Raw genomic sequence first — 12,580 nt, 5'->3', positions numbered from 1 at the left:
TGAGGTAACCCGTTCCATTCAGACAGAATCTGCCCCTGCAGGGGCCTGGAATGGAACTGGGCAGATTCCACCATGTCGAATGCCGACACCATGGACCCCAGGACTCTCATTGCTGAGTGGACCGACACCCTGCAACTGCTCAGACAACTGTGTATCCTCAGTTGTAGGGAGGACACCTTTTCTGGAGTCAGGAAAATCCTTTGTTGACGAGAATCCAGAAGGGCTCCCAAATGGACCATCTGTTGTAATGGGATCAGAGATGACTTGTTCCAATTTATCAACCACCCGCGTGCCTGAAGACAAGCAATGGTCAGGTGGAGATGTCGAAGAAGTACCTACGGGGAGCTCGCCAGCAGAAGAAGATCGTCCAGATACAGCAGCAGCCGTATACCCTGGCACCGAAGGTGGACGGCCATAATTGCCATCACCTTGGTGAACAGCCTTGGAACAGTGGAAAGGCCAAAAGGCAACGCCCGAAACTGGTAGTGATGTTGCAGGATAGCAAACCTCAGATACCGCTGGTGTGCAGGTGCTATGGGCATGTGGAGATAGGTGTCCTGGATATCCAGGGAGACCATGTAATCCCCAGGTTCCATCGCCAGAATGATGGAACGTAACGTTTCCATCCTGAACTTGGGAACTCTGAGGTATTTGTTCAGAGATTTCAAATTTAGGATAGGGCGCTGAGAACATTGGGCTTCTGTACCAGAAACAGAGTAGAATAGTACCCCGTCCCGCGTTGAGACCGCGGAACGGGAACAATGACCCCTGCTTGTAGCAAGGATTGTATAGCCACCTGAATCTGGGAAGCTTTGGTCTTGTCCAGAGAAGGACTCATGCAAAAAAACTGGTGGGGCGGCCTGAACCGAAAAGACAGGGTGTACCACTGAGAGACTATTACTCGAACCCAGGCATCCGTGGTGGTATTGTGCCAACACTGGGCGAATTGGAGAAGTCGGCCTCCCACTCTGAGGTCCACCAGAGGGAGGCCTGTCCCATCAGGCAGCAGGTTTTTCCTCCTGCTTGGAAGAAGGGCGCCGAGCACTCCAGGCTTGCTTCTTGGGTTTAGAGGCGGTCTTAGCCGCCGACTGCCTCGGGAAGGACTGACCTTTTGCCTTACCCTGAACCCAAAAGGAACGAAAGGCCGAGCTCCGGACCTTGGCAGGCGTTGCTGCTGAAGGAAGGAAAGCTGACTTGGATTTAGTCAGGGTATCCACTATTTTGTCCAAGTCTGGACCAAATAGCAATTCTCCATTGAAAGGTAAGGCCTCCAGACCTTTCTTTGAATCAGTGTCCGCTCTCCAGGACCTCAGCCATAAGGATCGGTGGGCAGACACTGCTGCAGCCGATACTCGAGAGGTCAGCAGACTAGCATCCAAAGAGGCTTCTCCAATGTAGGAAGCAGCGTCTCTCATCTGTCCTAACAACGCCCTCTGGACATCCAGAGCATCGTCCAGAAAGGTATCCTCTAATGCGTTGGCCCAACCCTCAATGGCCTTGGCCACCCAGGAGATGGCCATGGACGGTCGAGCCACTGCCCCTGAGAGGGAGTAAATGGACTTTAAGCAAGTCTCAACTTTTCTGTCCGTGAGATCCTTCAGCGAGGATATAGACGGTAATGGCAGAGTAGCGCTCCTTATTAAACGGGTGACATGGGAATCCACCGCCGGTGGAGTTTCCCATTTTTTACAATGTGCCTCAGGAAAAGGATAATTAGAAGCCAACCGCTTCTGTGGCAGGAATCTCTTACTGGGCGCCTGCCAAGCTACCGCCATATGATCCATCAACTGATCAGACAGGGGAAACACAGCAGAAGCCACCTTAGTTTTTTTGAAACTAGGATACTTCGACTTAGGAGCTGGTGCCTCATCCTCTATTAGGAGAATGGCTCGCACCGCCCTAACCAGTGCTCGCACATTAATGGACGACTTGATGTGTCTGAGTCAGTGTCTTCATGAACCTCCCCATCATGAGGACCCCTCGGAGTCCGATAAATGCGCCGCCTGCGCCATTAGTGTGGGTTTTGACGCCCTTGAAGGCATGTCACTCTGCAACTTTGACTGAAAAGCCGAAGACGCGGCCGCCAAATTTTGGACTGAGTTGGAGAGCACATCCACCCAGGGTGGAGGAGCCACCACAGGGGCCTGGAAGGGCACCACAGACTGCTGCGTCACAGGGGAAGCCTGTATATACATAGGTAACCCCGCATAAGGACCAACAGACTGAGACCCGGGGGGGGGGCTCCGCAATAATTGCAGGACACCCGGGGAATGGGGGATTGGCGTCTGGGGCAACGCCCTAGTAGGGACAGCAGTTGGGACCAACAGACGGTCCGCAATAGACACCAGCACCTGAGAAAACATCGCCCATGGTGGTTCCTGCGTCATAGGAGGTTTTGATGGGCCAGGAACCACCTGGCACCGTCTACACAGGCCATCCTGTGACAAATCCTCCCTATCCACTCCTGCAGAACATCGTCCACAGGAGACCAACACCGGAGCCACGGAGTGCTCAATCTCCTCTTCCGACATGACAAAATATATTATATAAATAAATATATCTGGCAACAGAGCAGAATCAAGCGCACTCACCAGTGTGCTGAACAACAGCCCACAATATGGTACTGTGTAGCACACAACTGTATGTGACGGACCTCACAAATACGTGATTTATATAGGTGAGGTCTGTAGAAACGCCCCTCCCCCTGTAGGGCTTGTAGGAGTAAAGGGATAGGTATAGGCTGACAGTAAGTAGAAATAAGCACGACAGGCAGCACTAGCAAAAGTCACATACCATGCAGAGAAGATATACTCACTACACCTTTCCACTACAATCAACCTCCCAGATTCAGTGTCTGGAAGGGCTATAGTGCTGTGTACACTGTCCTTGATCGGGGGAGAGGTACACAGGGGGACCGGTACGCGTGCTCCCTGAGAGATCTGTGCTGCCACAGAGAAAATGGCCCCCAGAGACCTCAGAGGAGGAGTGGCCGAGTAACTGCAGCTCAGCGTCACCAGACTACGAGCTGAAAGGCGCGCTGAGCTGAGGGGAGGAGCCGCTAAACAGGGAAGGCTTCCTCCCCTGGCTAGCTATTAACCCCCGGGTTGCCGGCATCCCACTTGCCGCTAAATAACCCTGGTGGTCTAGTGGACTGATGGGGTATTCCTCCGATGGAGGGGGAGCCCGCCGCCACCGCTAGCTCCCCCAGTCTGTCCCAAAGACCGGGGGCAGAGGACTGCATTTTACAAGCACCCGCGAGCCGCCGCTAATCAGCGACTCGCGGCTTACCTGTCACTCCCCGGTGTCTCCGGCAGCAATCCAGGGAAGTCCCCAGAGTCCGGCTAGTACGGACTCAGGCCTCCCGCCGCGATCCCCAGTGCAATACTGGCGTCGTGGCGCCAGCGGGGAGTAAGAACGGCAGCGTGGGCATCTGCACAGACAGCCCTTCGCTGCCACTCTGAAGAGCGCAGTAAAAATAAAAAAAATTAAAAAAGGCTCTATAACAAGTAAAAAGCTTTGGGGGGGGGCTGCTCCTGCAGCCCCTCTGCGCAGGGTGACTCGACTTGGGCCGGGCACCAAATCAAACTGAGGTGCCTGTGGCTCGGGGGCGGGGTATAGAGGATGGACCCAAGTGCATCCTGGGAGCAGCTAAAGCTTTAACTGCGTGGTGCCCGTGGATCCAGCTATACCCCAAGGTCAACCCTGTGGACCCCCTATGGACCATGAAGTAGAAAAATAAATAAATACATAAATCGATGGAGGTAATTAGGTTTAGAACTGGCATGGAGCTCTACATAATTACCGGAGGGATCCATCATTCCTCCTCCCCATAACTATCTATTCCGAAACGCTGTCATTTTTCCGATGACAGCTTTTCGGGAAATAGATACCGGCAGATTCTGCAGATGAAGCCACCTTGGCCCACACAGCCAGGCGGCTACCTGCAGCAACAGATTCTTTTGGCGTTACTTGTAGGAATGATCCCTATTGCACAGATGAGCTTTTCTGAGAACTAGAAGAATTCTTATCTAAATGGACCAAGATGATAGTATGTGGCCAGGAATGCCTGCTCTAACATAATCCTCCTCTCCTGTACTTCCATTATATATCTCTATATACATTAGATAATTTATCTAGACAAGAAAAGGCATAAACAGCATTAATCTCATTACCAAACATTTATATTGTGCAATATAGAGAAAAGTGTTTGCTCCTAGGAGACCTATACATGTTATCTGTGCATGTAAACACGCATTATACTGTACAAACATCAAAGTCAAATAACTATAACAATCTTCATTGTATAACAATCTGCAAGTCAAACGAGGAAACCGCTGTGCAATATTATACTCTTTAAAATTTGCATACTGGAAACACCGACAGCAGCCGTAGAATGGAATTCAGTCATTGCAACATATTTGTTTAGCTGTAATAAATAATACTAAATAAACAATTACATTTCTTTTGATCATTTAGGCTCATGGGATAATTGTTATATAACATTTTACACCCACAGATAACAACATAAAGTTATTGGTTTAAATGCAAGGTAGAATAATTTTGCTAGATATATGCAATATAAAGTGTTGTGGTAAATGAGTTAATGATTTAAGCTCGGTCAATTATTTTCTTGTCTTTATAGAACTGAAGTACAGATAACCGGTTTGATAAATCTTATATATAAAATTAATTGGCCTGTTTGTCTGGTTATGCATTCGGACATCCCTGCACCGATTGGGATGAAACCAACGCGGTGGTCCAGTTCGATCCTGGCCAGATTTTAGGGAGGTTAGGGTCAAGGTCAGTATATAATCGGGAAACCAGCTGACTTAATACCGACAACTGGCTTCCCGTCTGTCATATCCTGGCGAGGGTGGAATGCCGGGTGTCTATATCTAGACCCCTGTCATTTCCCCGATTCCGGGACACAGGCGCCCGGGAATCCCGATCGAAGGGATGCCGGGCGCCGCGAGCAGACAGCCGCGGGGGGGAGGGTTAGGTTTTAGGGCACCCATGGGCGACTTAGGGTTAGGAACCCCCCCGGGAGGGTTAGGCTAGGGGGAGGGAGGGTTAGGCACCCCCAGGGGGGGGGGGGGGGAACTTAGGTTTAGGCAGCGAGGAAGGGGGGGGGGTTAGAGTTAAGCACTTAGAGGGGGGAAGGGGATTAGGCACTTGGGGGGGAAGTTAGGGTTAGGCACCCCTTAGGAGGGTTAGGGTGTTAGGTTAGCTTATACTTACCATTCTGTCAAGGTCGGACCTCCCGTTGGTGTACACTGGCCAGACCTTTGACCCATGGAGCCTGTTCTGAGCCTTGTACTGGGTGGATTTGGACAACATCAGATAATAAAACTTAATAACTTAAAGATTTAAACCTGGGCAACGCCGGGTACTTCAGCTAGTAAGCAATAAAGAGAAGTCTCATAAACCGTCCTCCTAAAATGATTCAAAACTTCCACCAAATAGGTAGAGATGGACTTTATAGGGGATACCCCCCCCCACATAAAACTCACAGCCGTAAACTTGTCATCAGATGTGTAGCAGTATCTTTAGCTTAATGTTGCAGACCACCACCTTATAAAGGATTCGGGGTTGTCCCCTATACACTCTCACCGATTCCCACTGGATATTAGGCACATCATGGTATCCTGAATAACAGCACCAGACCACCTTCTTATTTCCAGGACAGATTTTATTCATCCAAAAACAGAAGGGTTCTATAATATCAACCTTTTATTATAATCTCCATTGACTCCAAAGTAAAATAAAAATTCCTACCCAGCGGAATAAGTATTTTTTGCACAGGAGCGGTAGATGTTAGGAATACAATAAAGTGTCTCTATAAAAACGTCCTTCCTCCCAGTAAGTAAGTACGGCAAAGTATTGACCCTCCAATGTGTCTTTTTCACATTGAAAAAGACCCCCTTGGAGGGTCGAAACACGTTGGTGGGGATACCTGGCTACACTTACCTACATTTTATGAGACTTATCTTGATTGTTTATTTATCAAACAGGTATTATACGATTGTTTGTGGCTTTTTTCTTTTTCTCTTTACATGTTATACTTGAAACACTCCGTGGAAGAAAGTGGTCCTCATACAGGAGGGGTACATTTACCATTCAAAGCGCCACGATATCTGTTTTATGATCTTTATAATAGGTCTGTCCAGCAGCTGCTTGGGCTGATTTAGGGGGTAATTCAGACCCAGTCGTTAGCGCCGATGCGCTCGGACTGGGTTGATGGCCCCCCACAGAGCATGCGCACGACGGCGCCGGCGTGCGCATGTGTGAGACCCGCTACGACCGACAGCGCCGGTCGTAGCGGGTCTCGATCAAAAGGGGGCGAGCTGTCGATGTTGACTGACAGCTCGCCCCGTTTGGAAGGCGGGCCAGGGGGGTGGCAGCCCAAACGGAGGCATTCCCATGGGAACGCCTACCGTTTGGGGGCGGCCCCACTGACATCACTAGTGATGTCAGTGGAGAGCTTCCGGCTCAGACAGAGCCAGAAGCTCTCCGGGGCTTACGACAAGGGAGACCCTAACCTAGGGTCTCGTCGTAAGCCCCGATGGTTGCGATGGTCTCTGACCATCGCGACCATCACGGAGCGGTCGTTAGAACTGTGGGTGTTAACCCACAGCCTAACGACCGCAACAGAGGCGGGCGGTCAGGATGCAAGTGGCCGCCCAGTTTCTGAGCGACCGCTTGCATCCTCCGACCGCCTCTGAATGAGGCCCTTAATGCTTTGGCTAGACTTTAAACACAATAAAGCACCCGGCGAGATGAACGCTCTATGTAAACCTTTCGGTCAGGCTATCAGACATGGGACAGCCAGATTTGAAGGCTTCTACCAGTTTGGACCTGTTACCTCAAAAAAAGCAACCACAGGTAGACAAAACCAAAAAGTGCCTATTTAGCGCCCCCCTCCCAGCGTATAACAGCTGACACCCCATGCGGCAGGCGATACATGTTGCACTCTGCAAATAACAGGAAAAATATATTCTTTCAAAAAAAGGAAGAAACAAAAACAAAAGTCTTTATTAGAATATTTTTAAAGGGACAGTCAGCCAAAGTTATTATAAAGAAAGCAATGTGAATTCTTTCCCCCCCTCAGCATATTAAAAATACAGAATATTCCAGTAGCCTCTTTATATTTACAGTTAATAGAAAATACTATAAAGAGGTCAATAAAAAAAATAAAATAAAAAAAGAAGAGTAAAAACAGTTCATAAAGTCTATACAGATTCCGGAAGTGACACCGCGAGTGCATGGTGATCCGGCGCGGGAGGAGGAGACGTCATTCACTGCCTGCCAGCCTTGCCGTTCTCCACGACGTCGGATCTACGAGAGAGACAGAGAAATAGGGCACAAATGGTGACGCCATAGGAATGAAATATATATATATATTATATACACACACACACACATACAAAGAATGTGTGGAGCACCCCAGCCGCTGGGCTATGTACTATCACAGTATTTATTACTATAAGACCTAGGAGGGGAACTTATGTGTTGGGCTCCTCCAATGAATAAAGGATTTTTGGCGGAGCTCACCTGGGCAAGATAACACGGTCTGAGGGGGTCTATTTACTAAAGTGAGAGTTTTTAGAAGTGGAGATGTTACCCATAGCAACCAGATTCTACTTAACATTTATCTTGCACCTTCTAGAAGATAATAGCTAGAATCTGATTGGTTGCTATGGGCAACATCTCCACTTCTAAAAACTGTCACTTTAGTAAATATACCAATTGTCTACGTTTTTGGCGCTAACCTCCATCTGACAGGTTCCCATGATGGCTCCAAATGTTTAGCACAGAGATTCTCTCTTACTAGGGTGGGACCTTATAGAAACCAACAATAGAATTATTGATGCCCTTCTCCTAAGAAGGTGGGAGGATCAGAGAGAGGTTTAATATGCCCCGCCTATATGAAAATGGGAGGGGCATAGACAACCCAAGACTGTTTAAATCAGAGGTTCCCAAACGCGGTGGTCAAGGCTCCCCAACAGTTCAGGTTTTCGAGATATCCATGGTTGAGCACAGGTGACATAATTAGTACCTCAGTCAATTTGATTTAACCACCTGTGCTCAACCACAGATATCTCTAAAACCTGAACGGTTGAGGAGCCTTGAGGACCACGTTTGGGAACCTCTGGTTTAAATCAGAAAGAAATACTAGCAGGGAAGATGATTTCTTGGCTTGACCATTGCAGTCTTCAGGGAGAGCCCCATCTGATGTTTGAAAAAGCCAAACTTAAGGATAGAACTTTTTATTTTATGGAGCGCTCTGCTCAAAATTAAATATAACTGGGCTTCCCTATTGGTTTTCATAAATATATGATTTTATTTCATGAATCGTTTGCATGACAGACCTACACACAGCTCGGACAACATTGTAAACCGGGCCAATATAAAGGTTCTCAAACTCCACCATTACAGTGCATGAGCACAGGTGACTTAGGGCCTGATTCAGACCCACTCGCGAGCGGCTGTCCGCTCGCAAGTGGGTCGATGGAGCGCATGCGCGAGACGCGACGAGCGAAGGACTTTCCTTCGCTCGTTGTGTCTGATCAAAGGGGGCGTGCTGTTCGATGTTGATTGACAGCACGCCTCCTTTGGTGGGCGTGCCGGGGGTGTGCCTGCCAGACGGAGGCGTTCCCAAGGGAACGCCTACCGTCAGAAGCCGGCCCCACTGACATCACTAGTGATGTCAGTGGGAGTGATTTTGGCTCTGATAGAGCCAAAATCACTCCTGGCCTTGCGGTTGAGAACCTCAACCGCAGGCTTCTGCTCGCTCTGGCGATGGTCAAGACCATCGCGACCATCATCCTGCACGCTCGTATAGGCTGTGGGTGGTGACCCACAGCTATACGAGCGTCCAGGAGGACGCTCCATATTTATGGAGGTGGGCCCTGATTCAGAGCGAGTGCTCTGGTCAGAGCGTCCGGCTCTGAATCAGGGCCTTAATTAGTACCTTTAGGCTCATACACACTAGACCAGTGGTTCTCAAACTCGGTCCTCAGGACCCCACACAGTTCACTTTTTGCAGATCACCCAGGAGGTGCACAGGTGCATTCATTAGTCACTGACATTTTTTAAAAGATCCACAGGTGCAGCTAACAGTTTCACTAGTAATTACGTGAAGAGACCTGCAAAACATGCACTGTTTGGGGTCCTGAGGACCGAGTTTGAGAACCTGTGCACTAGACCATAAAGTGGACGATATAGATGATATCATTCATAGCGTTCAATATTGTCCAGTGTTTATGCACGATATTGTTAACGATGCACGCGGCCGCAAATTGTTAATGAGGTCTTCCATCGCCTGAACTTGCAGGACAAGCAGAGAATATCCTCAGATTCTGCAAATTCAAGGATGTGGCAGGGTGACGTCACTGAACAATATCGTTCCGTGTGTTCCCGACATTGAGCCCGGCAGTTCAAGGGTTAACACTTAACGATATCACTCATGGAGCATATCGGTAAGTGTGTAGGAGCCTTTAATCAATTTGACGTAACCATCTGGACTCAAGCATGGATAGCCTTAAAACCTGGACTGCAATGACAAGAGTTTAGGAACATCCGCCCTACGGAACAAGGACATCGCCGGTAAAATAATGAATGTGTTACACTATGACCTGTTTCTATTGGCGCCCAAAGCTTTCATCTAATTTCCTTTCAGCCCAACAAGTAGGAGAGCCCCCCCATGCACTTTACTGAACGCTAATTTCCAGCAAAAGCAGATTATTTATACAGGACGGCTGATCTCTGCAGGGGCGCTGTACAGGAGCTGGGTCCATTTCGCCAGTAACACGCACCCGTTCTCCTCCTTCAGGTGCTGGTACAATTCCGCCTTGTTATTGACGGAGTTCAGACGCCCATTGAACTCTTGGTGTTTCCTGGAATTAGCCGCGTTTATTCTGGTGCTCCACAGCGACAGCAGAGACATGGGACCTGTGTGATTACAGAGGAAATGGGCTTGGTCAGGAGAGTAGGACACGGAGCTCCAGGCCCCCTGCTGAACCAGCGCTACAAAGTCACTGTTCTCACCGCTCGGCCGGCACTAACCTTTAGCCTTCTCCACCGGCGTCACGTCCACCATTGCAATGTGAGGCTTCTTGTTGGGGGGCTCAGGAGAATCCGGCGAGTCCTTTATAACCTCGGCCTCGGCCAGATCCTCTTTTTCCCGATCTACAGATGATTTCATCCTAAAAATAAATAAGCGGCTTATTTTACCATGCTGGGGGGGGCCAGAAGCCCACCCTACTGAGCAAAGCGAGGGCACTCCCATCCTCTGGGTGACGCATCATTCCAATGGTTGGTGATTGGACAAGGAGCTTCCTTACGCTGTATACAGTCTTAGTTGTATAAGGCAACAATCAAGATTTCAAAGATTGTCCATCTCAGAGACTTTAACCTAAGCCTATCAACCACATTGTCCAACAAAAACAAGGGGTGAAAAATATAAATAAAAATAAATTAAAAGCCCCCAAAAAGACGCTGGCTGATTTACTATGCTACTATAGGGCATGGTTTGTATTCAGTATAATTGCCCTTTAAATACAGCATTTGAAACAGCTGAAGACGCCAGGGGGGGGAGGGGGGGCTTTTATAATCACTGTGCAGTAAATTTAGCTGTAACAGTACTTTCACTTATGGAACCAACCTCTGCAAATTGGCTAAAAACTGTAATAAAAATGTACGTAATGCTGGTCACATGCTGATGGTGGCTACAATGGGGACGGGGCTGGTGGTCGTGGTTCCAAGAAAGGTTTCCAAGGAAAGTCCTTAGAGCAGCAGGAGAGCGCATTACGCCGGTCATTATATGGGACACCAAGTTCAGGATCCTATATTAGGGCCATTGAGTAATGGAGCCAGACGACAACTTACCGCTCAGACTCCGCCCACTTCCGGTCATGCTCGTGCTCCTTGGCTGCTTTTTCCGCCTTGTCCTCTTTGTCCTTGTCCTCTCTCTTCCGGCCTCGTTTCTTGCGCTCTTCCTCCTCGGGGGGCTTGCTGCGACACGCCATCAGGCACTCCAACACCCGCTGGTGCTTGTCCGAGCTGCTGATGTGGGCTCGGACCAGAGTCTCCAGCTCGTTCCACATTATCCGGTACTGCTCGTCCCTGTCAGGGTCAGAGAGGTGGCAGCCATGAGGTCACTGGCTTCCAATATGGCGGAACATGTGCACACTTCTACCCAACACGCGTGAGTATCGTCAACCTCACGAAGAAACTCGTGTACATTTTAAGACTTCCATTTAGTATGTGTCTAGAAATAGAGTATATAATTGTAGATCCAATGTGATCTAAGCTTCAGTGACCAGAGCCACGTTTGAGGAACTATGTAAGGCTGCACCAAGAGGCCCGCGGGATCAGTGGCCTCTGTTATACATGTGACCACTGCGATCCCTACTACTATGCCATAGGTTCCCTTGAGGAGGAACACTTGCTGCGCTATGGGCGAGTGAGGAATGCACTCTGGGATGTCAGTGAACCACCACAGACAAGATGCCCACCTCTTTGGCCCTTTGCCCCTGGTGCCAGCCGTGGAAATGGGCAGCGGGTCATTTTTCCTCTCCATATCCACTAAATTGTAGATGGTTTTCTGACAGTTCAACACGTCGTCCTCCGTAAGAGTCTCCTTCACGATGACACTGGCGAGAGGGACCACCTGCCGGGGGGAGGAGAAGGTCACCATTGGTCTAGGTCATCCTGCTGCTCGGCCAACGGCGGGGCGGTCCGTGATCGCGGGACCTATACTTACGGCCTGCATGTTGAATATGGTGGTCTGCGAGATGATCATGGGCCAGTAGCGGGTGTGTTTCTCCAGCTGGGTCTTTGCTCTCTCCAGGGGAACGTCCACGGTACCGTCCATCTTATAGCGAGTCTCCAGGAACGGCATCAGCCGGTTCTCCCTCATAAACTCACCGAAGTCCTAGAAGACAAAATGGCGACATCAATTGTATACGGTGACACGGCACGGAGAAGATCATTAATACCTCACTGGCCGGGGGCACTCACAATGCGGCTTGGCTGCTGGAAAAAGAGGGGGGGGCGCGAGTTTTACCTTCTAAATTTGGGGCTTATCCTCAGCCCTGTATCACCACATAGTTGAGGGACAAAAGACAAATGTACATTTTATTAATGGAAACACCATATAATCCAGCCTGCTATAAGCCCATTTAACACTTTAAGGGAGGAGATCTTTATCCTGTCTTTTTAATATTTTTACTTTCAATTTTATTCATTAATTACAAGATTTGGAAACATAATAATAATTTCCTTTTAATTCTCTCTGTGCCATCACCATAGAACCTAATACAGTCCTGTCAGTACATTAGGGGCCTTACAGGACCACACAGGGACAATTAGGTCTTTTTAAATGTATTTTTACATCGTGTCCAACATCCTGGAGGCATCGCCTGCACCCCACCATCCCTGTGCCAAACAATGAACTACATGAGGAAGAGATTCTAGGCCTCCTGCTGTCAAATTATCTGAAGGTGAAAAGAATACATGATGGGATAGGACAGAGACCGATCTGGAATTAGTTTATTTTACTAGCTCTGGCATAGAATAA

The 12,580-nt window shown here is 48.9% G+C and overlaps 1 protein-coding gene across 2 annotated transcripts in view; it reads right to left on the bottom strand.

The window, feature by feature from the left end:
* Nucleotides 1-7,009: 7,009 nt before the first annotated feature.
* The window catches only part of INTS13 (integrator complex subunit 13), a 29,349-nt gene continuing 23,778 nt past the window's right edge, over nt 7,010-12,580 (bottom strand). For both annotated transcript variants that reach the window (XM_088454799.1, XM_088454800.1), the window contains 6 exons: nt 11,765-11,935; nt 11,517-11,671; nt 10,888-11,124; nt 10,066-10,205; nt 9,816-9,951; nt 7,010-7,335 (listed from right to left, as the gene is read on the bottom strand). In XM_088454799.1, the coding sequence (XP_088310925.1) occupies nt 7,296-7,335; nt 9,816-9,951; nt 10,066-10,205; nt 10,888-11,124; nt 11,517-11,671; nt 11,765-11,935 (879 nt within the window). In that variant the 3' untranslated portion in view covers nt 7,010-7,295. The remainder of the gene's footprint in view (nt 7,336-9,815; nt 9,952-10,065; nt 10,206-10,887; nt 11,125-11,516; nt 11,672-11,764; nt 11,936-12,580) is intronic.

Source organism: Taudactylus pleione, unplaced genomic scaffold, assembly GCF_031769625.1.
Source record: "Taudactylus pleione unplaced genomic scaffold, aTauple2 ptg000634l, whole genome shotgun sequence".
In the NCBI taxonomy this organism is placed as follows: Eukaryota; Metazoa; Chordata; class Amphibia; order Anura; family Myobatrachidae; genus Taudactylus; species Taudactylus pleione.
Note: the sequence above shows the minus strand (reverse complement) of the source record. Positions and strands in the feature narration are given on the sequence as shown.